The sequence below is a fragment of the Talpa occidentalis genome, unplaced genomic scaffold (genome assembly GCF_014898055.3).
Source record: "Talpa occidentalis isolate TD23 unplaced genomic scaffold, MPIMG_talOcc4v2.1 talOcc4.6, whole genome shotgun sequence".
In the NCBI taxonomy this organism is placed as follows: Eukaryota; Metazoa; Chordata; class Mammalia; order Eulipotyphla; family Talpidae; genus Talpa; species Talpa occidentalis.
The window spans coordinates 96,593,573-96,610,433 of NW_023604972.1; the positions used below are offsets into that span (position 1 = coordinate 96,593,573).

The window sequence follows — 16,861 nt, forward strand, 5'->3', positions numbered from 1 at the left end:
TACATGGTACTTGAACAAATTGCTTTAAAATGTCTGCCAGATGTCGAAAGAGGTATTATCTCATCAGTATTCATCACCACTGCCATAGAAAGGAAAGCAGCAGGAAATAAAGATGAGACAGTGGAGACAAATGCACCCTGTGCCCTAAAGCAGTGTGTGTGAGGGGTGTATATAATATTTGTCCCACAGATGCTTAATTTGCTATTTCTCAATGATTCAAGAACTGCTTTTTTTTTCCCCCCAAAGATTTATTTATTTATTTATTTATTTATACAAGCACTGGGTACAGTCAGAAGCACGGGAGGGTGAGAGAATTCACCAGAGCTAGAGTGGGGAGCAGAACAGGCAGACAGATGATGGACACTGCTAAGGGGAGCAGCGGGCGTGGCAGGAGAGATCTGCACGCCATGTTGGCCCCTTGCCGGCGGCCAGGGATTGAACCGGCACTGCAGAGGCTGCTGGCAGCTTCTCAGCCCAGCGCTCACCAGGGGAGACCCTCAAGAACTGCTTTTGTGTTATCGTGATTAAACTTTCCTATTTGATCAAAAGCATAGTCATGCATTTTACCACCTGCTTGATTATGCTCCAGCTATTCAGGTTTTTTTTGTAAATACTGGGTCAAACATCTCCAGGCTCTGAAGATATGTGCCACTGTGGTAACTCTCCAAACCGAGAGCAAAGAAAGCCCACCCCGATGAGTTCTAGGCTTTTGATTATGAGTTTAAGATTAGTAGCTTTATTTTCCAACTTTGCTATTCTTTCCTATCAGAGAAAAAAGTGACCATTTTAAAGAGCTGTAAATACAGCAGTCCTTTTTTAAGCATTCCCTTGTTAGTGCCTTTGTAAACTGGAATATGAACAAAGGATTTATACCGCTCCAGATTCCATAAGGCTAGAAATAAGACAAACATACAGTAAGGTAACCGACAAAATCAGACATAGAGAATTATTAGCACCTGGGCCATCATTTCAGGCCTAGTAACAATTCATTTTTCTGGGCAGCATCTGATTTCTCATGTTTCATTATCTATCCATGATCCAGTCATTTCTTCCTGCTCATTGCTTCTGACTATGTATATGTATTAGGGCAGGGTGACACAAAATAGATCCTGTTTATTCAGAATTCCCCTACAAATATATTTGATACATTATATTAATAATATATACCCAGAAATGTGATTAAATTTTCCTTTTCTTTATGGAGATATTTTTGCATATATTTTGTATTTAAAAACATGTCACAATCAGAGTCAGCTCTAAAGGTATTTCCATTTGGGATGACAGTGGGGAATAAACAATATATGATGAGGAATGAGAAATTACAATATGAGTAAAAAGAATGTGTTTTAATATGAAGATTTTTAACAAATCTATTTTCTCTGATTTTAAACTTTTGTTTAATAATTTTGAACAAGTGACATTACTGGATTAACTTAATTTTGCATAATTAATAGGTAAAGGAGGAAACATTAAAATATTGTTTATGAATCCTTAGGTTACTAGCTATATTTACTTCACTAGTTTTTCCTACATAATTTCAAATAACAACTCTCAAGTTCCATGTTGCTAAATAGTTCTTTTGTTTGAAGTGAGACATCAAGTTAGAAACTCTCCAGCTTTCTTTCCTCTTAGTTATGGTTATTAAACATAGAATTGGAGGCAGTTTTCAGCAGACTGAATGGGGGTGACACCGAACCATTAGAATAGAAGAGACCTTGAATACTCTTGTACATCATCTCTCTCCTTTCCAATCAGGATTACATTATATCCAGATGAATTCCTATTTTAAAAGACTTCTATAAATATCTTCAAACCCCCTTGGTAGCCCTTATTACAGTTTTTAAACCCATTTCACATTCAGAAAATTTTTCCTCCAGTTATTGGTAATCTGAGTCCTTCATGGTGTAGTCAAAGGCCATTTCCTCTTGTTCTGTCATCAGAAAGGATGAGGAACAGCTGTTCACCATCTTCAGTACTTAAAGTCTTACTTAATCGCTTTACCACTGCTTGCTTTTTAATTTTTTCCCCCAGTATCCTTTGTTCTGTGAATTCTATTCAGATTTTCTTTTGCTGTACAACCTTGACATAAATATAAATGTGGTCAGAGCTGATTGTAAATATGAGAATTACTGTATTGTTTTAAATATCATATATAAACATTTATATTTGGGCCTATTTTGAGTTATTATTTATTTTGTTGTTTTATTTTGGGTGCTATTTCTGCATGAAATTGCCTTGGTTCTGCTCTTTATTGCTGTTGTTTTTTTAAATGTTATTTTGAGATTGTTTGCACACCCAGAAATATTTTAACTTTTCAATATTTTCCTAGATTCAGTTTTTATCCTTTTAGTTAAAAAATTATTTTTATAGTTATTTTTTATAGTTATTAATTTATTTTTAAATTTTCTTACATTGTTGTTCATTTTTGTACAATTATTTGATTTTTCTCCCCTCAAGATTAGTCCCCATAATAAAAAAAAAAGTGATTTTTATTTTGTCCAATTCTTAGATATTATGGTCCTGGGTTGCCAATTAAACTTAACATTATTATTATTATCCTAGTCAAATTGAAAGCATGAAGCAGCATTTGTCTTTCCTGTTTTATGTTATTTATGGATTCAGCAGATATTGGCATTGCCTTGGAGATGATTTTTGCATTCATTGTGGTCTAATCTAGTTGTATGTGAATTCTTCTTTAATGTCACTAGTGAATCCCTTGTCTCTTCTCCCACTAAGTAGTTCCACCTACTAATTTCTGTCCAGTTCTTGAGGTGGAGGAAAGTAATATGGCAGGAGACAAATAATATGTAACATCATAATACTATAAAGGATTGTCATTAAAAATGGCAGGTGGATAGTACATAACTCTTAGTGAATATTGAATAAAAGGATAATATTCTCTGAAGTTTATTGAGAAAATAAGAGTAAATTCATATGTTGAGAATGTTCACAATAGTACTCTGTGCCCCAGCCAACCCCCACTTCCCAACATTGTCTATTTAATGTTATCCAGTTTGATGATCAGAAGTTTAGTTGCAACAAAATCCCAAAGTTTTGCTGAAATGGAGCCAAGTTAACTCACCTGATGCCATTCGTTCTATTAAGTTTGCTTTTCTATCACAGAAACGTTAAAATCTTTAACAATGAAGTTCTGACAGTGTTATTTAGATAAATATTTTTAGTCAATTTATATATTTTGTTTTGATTCTGTATTCATTTTTAATTCATATGTTATACCAAGTGTTATTTTAATAAAGTGTTAGAAATTTGCTTGATAGTTGATAAATGTACCTGATCTTTCAGTCAATTATTGACCTGATGTAGATGAAAAGTGCATTTTAATCAGATAAGTTGCCATTTAGTTACTATTCCTAAATTTTATGTAATAACATTGTGAAAGATTTTTATTATGCAATTTTATATATTGATTTTTTTCCTTGCATATCTTTAAATTATTTTGAAGTATTTTATTGTTTATGTTAAAAATATTACTGTAAACTGAAGTGCTTGATGTATGTTCTATTCAAAAAATTTTTAATGTGTTACATTAGAAAATAGTATAGGAGGGTCCTCCCCGGTGGCTCAGCGGGTTGAGCGCCGCACTGTGAAGCTGTCCGCATCCTCTGCATGTGAGTTCGATTCCCGGTCGGCCAGGAAGAAACCCACATGGCGAGCAGACCTTTCCTGTCTCGCCTGCCGCTCCCCTCAGCAGTGTCCTTGGTGTCTGCTTGTTCTACTCCCTGCTCTGTTTCTGGTGAATTCTCTCACCCTCCCGCACCTCTGACTCTACCCCAGTTCTTGTATAAATAAAAAAAAATCTGTAGAAAATAGTATAGGAAAGTGAGAATATAATGCTTATATGATAGTTGCTTCAGAAATACAAATACAATGACATATCCCTGATTAAGCCATCAATATTGGCAGTTACGTTTAAACTTTAGCCTTGTTTATTTCTCCACTCTATTTGGTGTGTTTCTCAGAAAGCTTAGGTTGATACAAAAAAAAAAGACTACTGTTATATTAATGCTACTTATTACATATTTTTTAAAAACTGAAGATGAAAAATGTTAATTTATAGTGGTAAATAGCTGTTAAATGAGTGAAATATATATTTAGAATTAATAGCTTTCCACTTCCTTGTAAAATGTCCATATTAACTCACTCATGTAATCCATTTGCCTAATAAATAGCTAGTAAACATTTGTTGAATGCCAAACACTATGTGAAACACAGAGGATAAAGTTGCCAAACACACACATGCTCTCTGCCCTTGTGGAATTCACAGCCTTGGCAATGCCTACGCTGTATGATTGCTGTAACGGGTGCCGGAAAATATAGTACCATATGTGCCTTTCCATCCCGTGAGTGGCCCTAATTTTCTGCAGCTCTAGGTAGGTAGATTGTTGAAAGCGTAAAGGCTTATGCCTCAAAGGTACAGAATTTTGACATTTTTGTTACTACTTATTTCACTGAAATATGTATATTTATATGTAAAAATAAAAATACTAGGATACCTATATAAAACAACCAAAGTATAAATAAATAGCACTGTAAAGATAAAACTAGACATGATTAAAATGTAAAATAATTTATACTTTAGTCTGTAAAATAGAAATTTATACATAGTGTGTGTGTTTACACATACTGATTATATGCAACTTCTTCTGGCTTACTTCCTTCACTTTTTGTATCTGGGAAATTAAAATTAATACAATCCTTTGTTTCTCTTTGAGCATGGTAGGAAGAATGATAAATGATAGAGAATTTTATGTTTTGTCTTATATATATCTAAAATTGAAGATACATAGTGTTTTTCATTTGCTGTTCCATTAATCTCTCCTTGGAAATTTCAACTTGGATGCTTTTATTCAATACATATGTATGTGTATTGTGTTTGTGTGTTTGTGTGTGTGTGCAAGGGCATGCAAAAAAGAGAGAGAGAGAGAGATCCTGAGTTAAAAGGATATAAGTGGCATAATTGGTTAATTCATGTTCTTTTTATAGAGCAGTTCATAATTTAGTTAGGGCAAATAGATTCAATAAATTGATTAATCACAAAATAAGATCATCATTGCTTTAATAGTATATTAACAAAGCAGACAAAGTACATGCAAAATACAAATTATTCTTTGAAATTTCTACATAAAAATACTCTTTTGGAAATCAAGATAGTGTGAATAAGTTCTTAAATTTAGGTATTTAGCTTTTAAAATTTTTTAATCAGCTTGCAGTTTTTCTCCTTAGTTCATTACCTAAATTACCAACATTACCAACCAATGAGTGCTGTTTAGCTCTCCATGTAAAAATTTAAATGAATACAATGAAAACATTTTAAAATGTTTTTAATTTTTTTGAAAGGTTTTCTTTAAAATTATTTTCAGTATTAGATTAAACAATATTAATGCCTGATTTAATTTGCTTATTTATATTTTAGATTTGAAAAGTGTGTGAGAGCTAAAGAAGATTTGGAGACTGATCTTTATAAACGGTTTATTCTGGTGCTGAACGAGAAGAAAGCAAAGATAAGAAACTTACATAAATTGTTAAATGAAGCTCAAGAACCAGAAAAGAACATTGATCATGAAAGGTATTTTGACCTTTGTGTTTTTAGGTAACAGATGCATATAGATGTGGAACTTCTTCCCAAACTTATTAAAAGTTAGGTGCCAACTTTTTAGTAATTTGAGATTGCTTGATAATCTGGGGTTGAATGCTGTTAGACAGGGTTGGAGTGGACTGGCATTTCTCAATATGATCACTCAGTTTGCCCAATTGTCACTTCTATACTTAAATCTCAAAATGGCATGAAGTTTATCCAAATATTTAATTCTTATATATCACTAAGATATGTACTAACTGAAAACTTTAATCTGCAAAACTAGACTTAGATGCACATTTGTAATCTTGATATTTAAGCAATGGTTAAATTTAGAATCAAGTGGCTCTGAAATTTGATGCAGAGAAGAACAGGGGTATTGGCCGAACTTGCAGGTGGTGAAAGTATTCACCAGAAACAGAGTGGGGAGCAGAACAAACAGATCTACTGAAATACACTGTTGAGGGGAATAGCAGGGAGACTGGAGAGGTCTGCTGCACCATGTGGCTTAGGTCCCTGAATGGGGATGAACTCATGCTGCAGTGGCTGGCAATAACTTGGTAGTGCTGAGACTTAACCCCTGTGCCATGAGGGAGACCCTGATGTATACTTGATTTTTAAGGAAGAATCATATGTAACTTATCACTGGTATAATTTTAGACAATTATAATGCTTTAGGATGTAGTGGATATAACTTTGAGTCTAATGCCCTCAGTGTGAGCATAAACATAGGTTTACAAATCTCATAATTTAAAGAGTAGAGCATTTGATGTCAAATGTTCCTACTTCTGGCACACGAATTTGGGCCAGTCCTTTAAACTGTCTGTCTTATTTTATCTTTATAATAATAAAGATTATGGATTAGAATGAGGTCAAATGAAAGATGTAACTGCTTTGATATCAGTAAAATTATGAGTACTCTATAACCTATCAAAGATAATTGGGAAAATAGTATTTTCAGAGTAGAATAATAAGTGATAAGTAACTGATTCAAGAATTAATTTTGGTGAATAATAAATCTAATAAATTTAGATTATTAGATGAAAGAGAAACTTTTTTTTAATCGAGCTAACATTGGTTTACAATATTATGCATGATTTAAGGAAATAGGTTCACACCTCATCTTCTGATGTATGTTAATTCACCTACCTACCAACAAAGCACCCATAATCCTTCACCACAGACCACTGGGCTCCCTTCCCCTTTGCTCTCTACTTCCTCCATCCTTTCTCTCTAGTAGCCTCAATTTTGCTGTTATATTTCTAGGGTTTCTTTTGGTTTAGCTTTGTGTGATTCTCTATTTTGGAGAAACTGGTTCTTAAGAGAATTAATATGTAGTCTTTGAAGTGACTTTAACTACATCATACATATTTCAGTATGGATTGTTTATTAGAATCTTTGCAGAAATACTTTCCTTAGCTACCTGTTTGGAAATAATACCTAGCTATTGTTAGGTGTTAGCTAATATTCTACCTTTCTCTGTTTCTAGGGAAACTGCAACATATTCTGAAGTAACTACTGACAGAGATGCAATCTATGATGAAAGTACTGATGAGGAAAATGAAAATCTGCCTGATCCCTCTGTGTTAGTTCCAGGTAAAACATAAACATTTATGTCCTTTGTTGAACATCTCAATTGGGCTTATTACTTTAATGATAATAAATCAGAATGTAAAAGGCTATAAAAATTTTTTTCAAAAATTCTTTAGGAGTTTTTGTCTTAAACTCAAATACTAATGTTAAAAAATTATATTTACTTTTAAATAAAACCGTGCTTTAGCAACAACAAAGCAAGAAAAATACGATTCCTTGTTAAACAGGAATGCATACACAATAAGCAAGATTTGTCTTCAAGATAAGTATTTCTAACTCAGAACAAATTGCCTTTAATATTTGAGATCTGTCTAGCTGGAGTGCTAGATGGGGCCCTGAATGATCTAGAATATTTTAGATAGTCCTGAGGTTGAGGCTCCCTCTTATTATTCAGAAATGATATTGCAATAAGCTGAGGGACAGATAGAAGTTTAAAGTACTTGAGCCTGCAGGTCAGACATCCAACGTGTATAATCCATGGATGATTTTTCCAGAGTTTTATAAATTTCCTAGAGTCAGGAACCCCTGAAGTTACCTTACTCTTAAATGCTTCTGATATATACCAACTATCCTTTCCATAAATATTTATTTAGAAAATACATTTTGAGTGCTTATTATATACTAGGAACTTTTCTATGTAGTAGAGAGTTACACAGAAAAAATTCTGTTTTCGTGGGATTTAATCTCTAGTCCTGGACACACAATAACAAGATGAATATTAAGTATAAAGAATGTTAGGTCGTGATAAGTGGTAAAGAGAAAAATAAACCAGCAATGGATAATGGAAAATGTGAAAGTGGGAATAAAAATGAGGGTTGTGGTTTTATCCAGGACTACAGAAAAGACCTTGGTGAGAAGGCAACGAGTCTTTCTGTGGGAAGAGCATGCATAACAGAAAAGCAGGTTAAGTAAAAAGACCCTGAGGTGGGAGCTTGCCTGATTTGTTCAGGCAATAGCACAGAGAGCAGAATGGGTAAGGTGGGGAGGTGAAGATGGGGAGAATTAGATGAGACAGAGAGAGACCAGAATATATGTAGGACCTTATAGGCCATTGTAAGGATTTAAACTTTTTCTTGATTTTCTGTTGGAAACTTGTAAAATTTTTAAACAATCAAGTCACTTTTTTTTTTAAAGATTTATTTATTTATTTATTATTATTATTTTTTTAAATAATAAATTTTATTTTTATATTCCCCCATACAATTGCAAACGCCCCATTCTGACCCCAATCCCTCCCCTCCCGCCCCCCACCCCCCAAAAAGTGTCTCTGGTTCATAGTTTTTTGTTGATTTTGATTTTCACTTTCTTATAGTTATTCATTTTCCTGGTCCCTTATTTAAGTTTTCTAGATTCCTGCTATGAGTGAGACCATCCGGTATTTTTCTTTTTCTTTTTGGCTTATTTCGCTGAGCATGATCCCTTCCAACGCCATCCATGTTGCTGCAAATTGCATGTGTTTATCTTTTTTGAATGCTGAGTAATATTCCATGGTGTATATGTACCACATCTTCTTGATCCAGTCATCTATTTTTGGGCATTTGGGCTGTTTCCAAAGCTTAGCTATTGTAAATAGTGCTGCTATAAACATAGGGGTGCAGGTGTTCTTTGGAATTGATGATTCTGTGTCCTTTGGGTAAATACCTAGGAGTGGAATTGCTGGATCATATGGAAGCTCTATGTTTAGTAGGTCCAGAAATCTCCACACAGCTCTCCACAATGGTTGGACCAGTTTGCACTCCCACCAACAGTGCAGAAGAGTTCCTTTTTCTCCACACCCTCGCCAACATTTGTTGTTGCTAGTTTTTTTAATATGTGCCATTCTCACTGGTGTGAGATGGTATCTCATGGCAGTTTTGATTTGCATTTCCCTGATTACAAGTGATGTTGAACATTTTTTCATATGCCTGTTGGCCATTTGCATTTCCTCTTCAGAGAAGTTTCTTTTTAGCTCTTCTGCCCATTTTTTGACTGGATTATTTTCTTTGTTGTTGCTGAGTCTCATCAGCTCTTTGCAGATTTTTGTGATCAGTCCTTTATCATTAGTGTTGGGTGCAAAAATGTTCTCCCAGTTGGTGGGGTTTCTAAAAGATTTATTTATTTATTTATACAAGCACTGGGTACGGTCAGAAGAGCGGGAGGGTGAGAGAATTCACCAGAGCCAGAGCGGAGAACAGAACAGGCAGACTGACAAAGTACACTGCTGAGGGGAGCAGCGGGCAACAGGAGAGGTCTGCACACCATGTGGGACCTTGCTGGCCGGCAGGGGATCAAACAGGCACTGCAGAGGCTGCAGGCAGCTTCACAACCCAGTGCTCAACTGCTGAGCCACCAGGGATGCCCCCAAGTCACATGTTTTAACAAGATTAATCTAGCAATTATGTTGAGAATAGAATACAGAATGATAAATATAGAAGATGCAACAGAAAATTAGTTCAACAGGGAGTGAAGGATGAGAATAACTTAGGCCAGAGTGGTAACAGCAAAGGTAACAGCGGATTGTAGATATGTTTAGAGGCAATAATATTGCTGATCAAGTGAGTGTGGATCATGAAAGAAAGACAGGCACCAAGGATGGTAAGGTTTTTGGACTGAACTGCCAAAGATATGCCATTTACTATGTTTGGGGTACTGAAGGAGGATGGCTAGGAATTCAGTTTTAGGAACATTATTTCTGAGATAGTGAATATGGATTTGGATACACAAGTTTGGAGTTTGTGGAGGGCTTCTTACTGAATATATAAGCGAAGGTGGTAATTAAAGCTGCATGCAATATCAAAAAAGTTAGAAAAGGTCACTCATACAGGGGGTTGTGTAGAGGTCAGGAAGATGACCAACAAAGAAGGTTGAACATGAGGTAAACATGAGAGGATTAGTTCATCTAGGGGACATCCTACAATGACAAGAAAGAATGTTGAATAAATTTACAGTTATATAGGCATGGAGACATACTGACATTGATTAAATTAGCTGATTGTTTAATCTGATTTGAATTAGATTTGAATTGGATCACAGAGTCACATTAACACACACTCACTTTTGCGTATCAGAGTTAAATTTCCTTTATATGGGGCTATACTTATTTTCCACTAGTGACCCATTTAAAATGAAATCATTCTTAATAATTGAATATAATCAAAAGTTCACAAAGAAAGAGAATCTGTACTCTTTCCAAATTTAAGCACTCACAATTTTTATTAAATACAATGGCCTTTGATTTTGTTCCTTATTCAGAATATCTCACAAACCTTTGAAGTAGAGGAAAATTATTGTTGAAGAGAAAATGTATGGTTAAATATGGGTGTATGAGAATGGGGTCTTTTATGTGTTCAGTCTATTTTAAGCAAAGTTTTAAGTTGTAATTGTACTGCTTTAAGATTGGCAAAATTTCTCTTCTCTTCAAAAATGTTTAGTTTGTTGCATATTTTTCTATATTTTACATGACATTTTTCCTTTAACTCATATCTTGTTCACTACATACTTTTTTGCATTTTACTTGCTTTCATAACTTTTTGATGTCAAGAATTAGAGCATTTTGTTAGACATTTTAACTATCCTTTTCTTCCTGCGTCAGGATATGTTCAAGAAATTCAGATTTGTTTCAGATCTAAAATGCATGATATTGAATTAAGAATTAGATTTCCTATCTCTGATGGAAAACATTGTATATAACAGCAAAATGGACCTTATTATAGTTTACCAGATTCCATAATTCATTCTTTCACAGAGGCAAAATATATTCTAAATTCATGGGATATTTATTTTAATCACTACTTTGTTTTCTGGTATTTTATGGATTATTACTATGTTTTTGGGGCAGAGTAATGAGAATTTCTTCCTGAAATTATTCTGTTATCTTAATAATAAATTTCTTGTTCTTAGAGTACAAATAAATAAGAATTTATTTTAGATATTGTTGGTTCATGTGTACCTTCCCTATAATAAAAGCAAGAGGAAAGGAAATTGATGGGATTGAATTTAATATATCTGCTCTGTCTTTCAGAAAAGCACTTCCTTAAGTTGTTAAATATATAACTTAATTATAATTTTTGTATTTACATTTTAATAATTAATTATTTCATAATTACTTATTAAAGTCACCTAATTTCCCATAGGTTGTTTACATTATTACTCCATTTCTCCATGATAAAAGAGGTTTAATGAGACCAATAGTACTTCTACAATATTCATTTAAGGAAAAGATCTAGTTATTTTTATACCTATCCAGAAGTAAATTAGGAATATTATAGCTTCCAGAATACTGATAAAATTAGAAATATTTTAGCTTCCAGAATACTGATAAAATTAGAAATATTATAGCTTCCAGAATACTGATAGTGTTTTTTCAATGAATAAGCAAACTATTTCATCACATATTTTGTTTCAAGTTTAAAATTTTCCCCCATTATTAGGAGTATTGAGAAAGTAACATTTATTTTATAATAAATGACAATTGGTCTAATCTAATAGACTATATCATTCTCATATGTACAACACCATATACTATGAAAAACCTTTAAAAATATTTAACAGTTTATTAGCTAAAAGGAGATCCAAGTTATTCTGAAACTTGAACATCACAGTTAATACCACCCCACAATTGCATTTTATATTTTTCTGTAGCAAGATTTACTTTCCCTATGTTGTAGCATATAGGTTATTACAGACTTTATTTCTTAAATTACAACTGCATATGGAAGGCCTATTTTTCAGCTTAAGATTATTCTATATAAAGTAATTGCTGTTGTCTCTATTTATAGCTCAATCCCTGTATTACAGAGGAGGGTGGGTCACTTTCACCCCATTATAGTTGGTGTTAATTCCTGTTGCACTAAAGATTTTTTGATTAGTCTGGTCTTCTCCAAAGTTTTGTTGTTATTTTTTAATTCTGTGAAAAGCTGTTGGGTTATTGTAGCTAGTGAAAATACCCTTCTCTACAAAAACCTTCCTGCTTTGGATAAAAGATAAGGGTAAAACTTGTTGTCCTGGACTTTGGAGAATCTTCAAGTTGAAGTAGGTTCACTGATAACAGAATCTCATCAAAATATATGGAGCTATAAAAGTGATTAGTATAGAATCTGAGTGCCAAAACATCTAGCAGTGTAGACAACTGACTCTTCATTTGCCCCATAAATATCTGATCACCTAAAAAATAATTTGTGGTTATGCTGGGGCTTTTAATATTATTTCATAACAATTTTTGATAATGTAATAACAGAATTATTTAATTTTAAATGTATATGAATATTCTAAGAACTTCAGCCATTGTTACAAAATATTTCTTGGTTTTAATATCACTCAAAATGTTTGTGAATATTTAGTGGGAAAAAATTGGATTTTTTCATAGATACAGGGTTTTTTTTTAAAGATTTATTTATTTATGCATACAAGAAATGGGGTACAGGCCAGAGGTGTGGGGGGGGAGGATTCACCAGAGACAGAGTAGGGAATAGAACAGGCAGATTGAATGAAATACACTGCTGAGGGGAGCAGTGGGTGAGTGAGGAGAGGTCTGCTGCACCATGTGGGTTGCTCACTGGCCAGGAATCAAACTCATACTGTAGTGGCTGCGGATAGCTTCATAGGTTGTGTCTTAACGCCTGTGCCACCAGGGAAGCCCTATAGGATCTATCTTGTATTTTGAAAACTTATGCCTGATTGGCTGCTAATTAGCAATTACAAGAATATTTTTAATTTCTGATTAATTACTTTTAATAATTAATTACTTTTAATTACTTTTAAATAATTTTAATAAACAATATTGAGTTATAATTATTTCTTTTAGTAGAAATTGGTATTTTTTTACAATTATACACCAGTTAAATCACCTTACTAAAAGTACAAGTAAGAAATTAGGTAGTAAGTGTTTTACTCTCATAATTTCATATTAACCATACATAACCACTAAAAACAAATAAGATAAGCTTTCTTACCACTTTTCTACCTAACTAGTAGCCTGAGATTTACCACATTAGGTTAATTTGGTCCATCTTAACCAGCAGCAAAATCCCTGTGTAACTGCTATCAATAATTTAGATTTCTCCATAGCTTGTGGGTTTCCTTCAGGAAGTGTGATTATAGAATAGCCTTTTTGAAAATAACTGAATGGCTATGTTAAACAGTTGATGAATACTGATATAGTAGTTTTTAAAAATAGAATAGAATCCAAAATTTCTAAGTGTAAAAGAGCTTGTTGCTTTGAACAGTGAATGTCTACTCACAGAGGGGACAACAACATGTACTGCCAAAGAGATTACTCAGAAATTCAGCTTTAGAATCCCAGATTATGCCCTTAATTTTATCCAACTTGTTTATCATAGACACGTTTATTTATAAATTCTAAATAAAAAACTTGATTTACTAAAATCTTTCACAAAACTGAAAAAGCAATTTGAGTGTATTTCCTAGTAGTATCATGGACTTTTATACATATAAGCATTGCTACTGAGGAATGACATTATGTACTTCAAAAATCTAGACTGTATTGTGTTTTAGATCTTCTGGTTCACCCATTAGTTTTCAGATGAGGGAATAGAGGCCTCTATTTGAGGTAGTGTATAAACCCTGGAAATTTCCTGGCATTGAGGAAATTGCCATTGATGCAATGAAATCATGAGAAATTATTTTTCTCTTATAGAGGAGAGCTTCTATTTGTTCATAAATTCTGCAGATAGTCAGCATCATCATTTTAAGCCAAGATTCATGATACATAGCTTGTAGAGAAAATTCTAGACTGCACATATTCTATTGAAGTCATCCTCCTGTATATATTTTCATTGAGATGTAATTGACATGTAACATTATGTACATTTAAGGGGTAAATGGTTGATTTGATACATTTATAGATTTCAATATGGTTACCTCCATAGCGTTAAATATTTATCATTTATTTTTTGTGGTAAGATCAATTAAGGTCTAATCTCTTAGTAACTTTGAAATTTATAATATAGTATTTTTTGGCTATAATCACTATGCTTTGCAGCAGATTTCTAGGACTTATCTGCTAGTTGCCAGTTAGTATCCTTCAGCAGCATCTCCTTAATTCCCTCACATACCCCTAAAAACCAATGTTCTTATGAGTTCTACTTTTTTAGGTTCTGCATGTAAGTGATACCTTACAATTTTTGTCTTTACCAGCTATATCTCCCTCTGTATATTAATGGCTGTGATTTTGACTTAGTTTTTATTTACCTGAGAACTCTCAAATGACCAAAGGTTGTTAGCAAATCTGTAATTTCTCTATACCCCACTATCAAAATATAACTTTGATATTATCTCCTAGACATCTGCTTTATATTTATATATTTATATTAAATATAAATATGCTTGTGTTTTATATATTCTTAGACAAAAATAAATTCTGTTAAGGATATTCATCTCTGGCTTTGGATAAATGAGGTTGACAGGTCCTTTCCTCCAAAAGTAACTGTAAATCTAAAACAGGCAAAAAGTAACAGATATTATAGTGCTCTGGAAAGTCACAAAAGGTAAACAGTACTATGAAAAGAGTGTGTGCTTGAAAATTAAATAAAATTCAGTAAAAACTAGAGCCTGAAATTCTTGCCTATGGCGTCCCCTTTGATGTCCCCCAGTCCTCAGTCCCCCAGCTCAGACTAGTAAGCAAAGTATGTTAGGACCTGAGAGGCTGTATGGACTGGCAGCTATTGTGAGTAATCAAAGAGAACTCTGTCAACTGTCAGTGGAAGCTGATATTCACATCTAGCTGTGTTGTTGGTGGAAGTTGGTAGCAGTGGGTTAGTGGGTGGGATCAATGGATTTATTAACCAGAAGTTACATTTCTACCTTCTTACATCAAGCATCTATTACGAAGATTTTGACAACTTGACAGAAGTTGTCATCTCCATGCTATTTTGATAGCTTAATACATAAATGAGAAAAAAATTATGTGATCACTTACTTAATGTTTTTCTTTCCTATATAACTTCTCAGTCTTTTATATGCTGATGTGTGTGTGATAAATGAAGGGTGGAATGTATTACAAAAAATTCTCAAAATTAGAAAATCTTAGGATATTTTCCAGTGGCCATTATTATTCTGGGCAATCAATGTGAGAAATCCTACCTTAGATGGTTTAGATTTTATAGAAATGAAGAGGGAAAAGGGGAATTATCTAAAGAAAACAAATATTTTCCTAGGACAGGCACTGTATATCTCTGTTTTAAGTAGACATACTAAATATGGAGAGAAGTTAATATATAATCAGGTATCATATATTCTCAAAGTATACCATCAACTCAGGGAACTAATATTAAACCATATGACATGCAGTGACTTCCATGAAGATGGTATGTTACCACACCATACCTACCACTAATGCACCAAAAGTCTTTCATCATATTACCTATGTTTTCTTCTATGTATTTTATAGTTTGAGGTCATACTCCCATGTCTTTCATCCATTTTGAATTAACTTTTTTTGTGTAACATAGTCCATCTAGTTTTGTTCTTCTGCATGTGGCTTTCTAGTCTTCCCAAGACCATTTATTGAAGAAACTTTCATTTTCCAATGTGTAATACGGCTCCTTGTAGAATAGCTATTCATAGATGTGAAGATTTATTTCTGGGCTCTCTGTTCTATTCTGTTGGTCTGTGTATCTGTTTTTTTTTTTTTCCCCCAATCCCATACTGTTTTGATTATTATAGCTTTGTAGTATATCTTAAATTCTGGGAGTATGGTGCCATCATTCTTTCTCTACTCTTTGTCAGGATTGGCTTGGCTATTCAGTGTCTTTTGTGGTTCCATATAGAACCATTTGTTCTATTTCTTTGGAGAATGTCATTAAAACTTTGAAAGGGATTGCATTGAATCTTTATATTGTCTTGAGTAAGGAGACCATTTTATATATTTTTAAAGGAAACTATGTCACAAGAGATTCAGATTCATTGACCTAGCAGAAAATTGTTTAAAACAGAAAAGATGGATTATATCTTGTTCAAAGGAAACTGATGCTTAAAATAAGTGAGAAAGTGAGATGAAAAGAAAAAAGTATTCAAGTAGAAACTAAATCACCATTTGTCAGTACATGGCATTAGAGAGAGGTTTGTCTGAAGACTGCACTATTCGGAAAGGTAGCCATAAACTACATGAGATTATTAGACACTGGAAGTGTAGATAGTTTAAATTGAAATGTGCTATAAGTATAACCTGCACATGGATTTCCAAAACAGAAAGAGAATATAGTATGTCTCATTAATAGATTTTTATATTAGTGAGCTCTCGAAATAATTATTTTGGATATATTTAAAGTGTATTATTAATATTTTCATCTTTTTTTACTTCTCAAATTTATTTAATAGGAAGTTTAAATTTCTGTATGTGACTCACACCATCTTTCTCTATGACATGAGATCTATGACTGATCTCTGTGTACTAAAAAGTTCTATCTCAGCCTGATGCTGTGGTTCTATAATAGGTTTTATTATTGTGGAAAAGAAATTGTACTACCAGCTCTTTATGATCTGGTTAATGTCAGATCATGAAATTTTTAGGGGGGTGTTGATGTTCATGGATGTAATTAAGATATTACACTGATTTGGGGGTTCATTATAATAGAATAAACTCAAAAAGCCTGCATCTTTTATAAATTTGTCCTAGGAAAGTGAAGCTAAACATTTGTATTGGCCCTATAAAACTGTAAACCATGACCCAGTTGA

The 16,861-nt window shown here is 33.3% G+C and overlaps 1 protein-coding gene across 4 annotated transcripts in view; it reads left to right on the top strand.

Annotated features, from left to right (window-relative positions):
• XRCC4 (X-ray repair cross complementing 4) overlaps window positions 1-16,861 on the top strand; it is a 193,636-nt gene that overhangs the window by 66,844 nt on the left and 109,931 nt on the right. For all 4 annotated transcript variants that reach the window (XM_054688311.1, XM_054688310.1, XM_037530437.2 and 1 more), the window contains 2 exons: window positions 5,435-5,587; window positions 7,086-7,192. In XM_054688311.1, coding sequence (XP_054544286.1) covers window positions 5,435-5,587; window positions 7,086-7,192 — 260 coding nt within the window. The remainder of the gene's footprint in view (window positions 1-5,434; window positions 5,588-7,085; window positions 7,193-16,861) is intronic.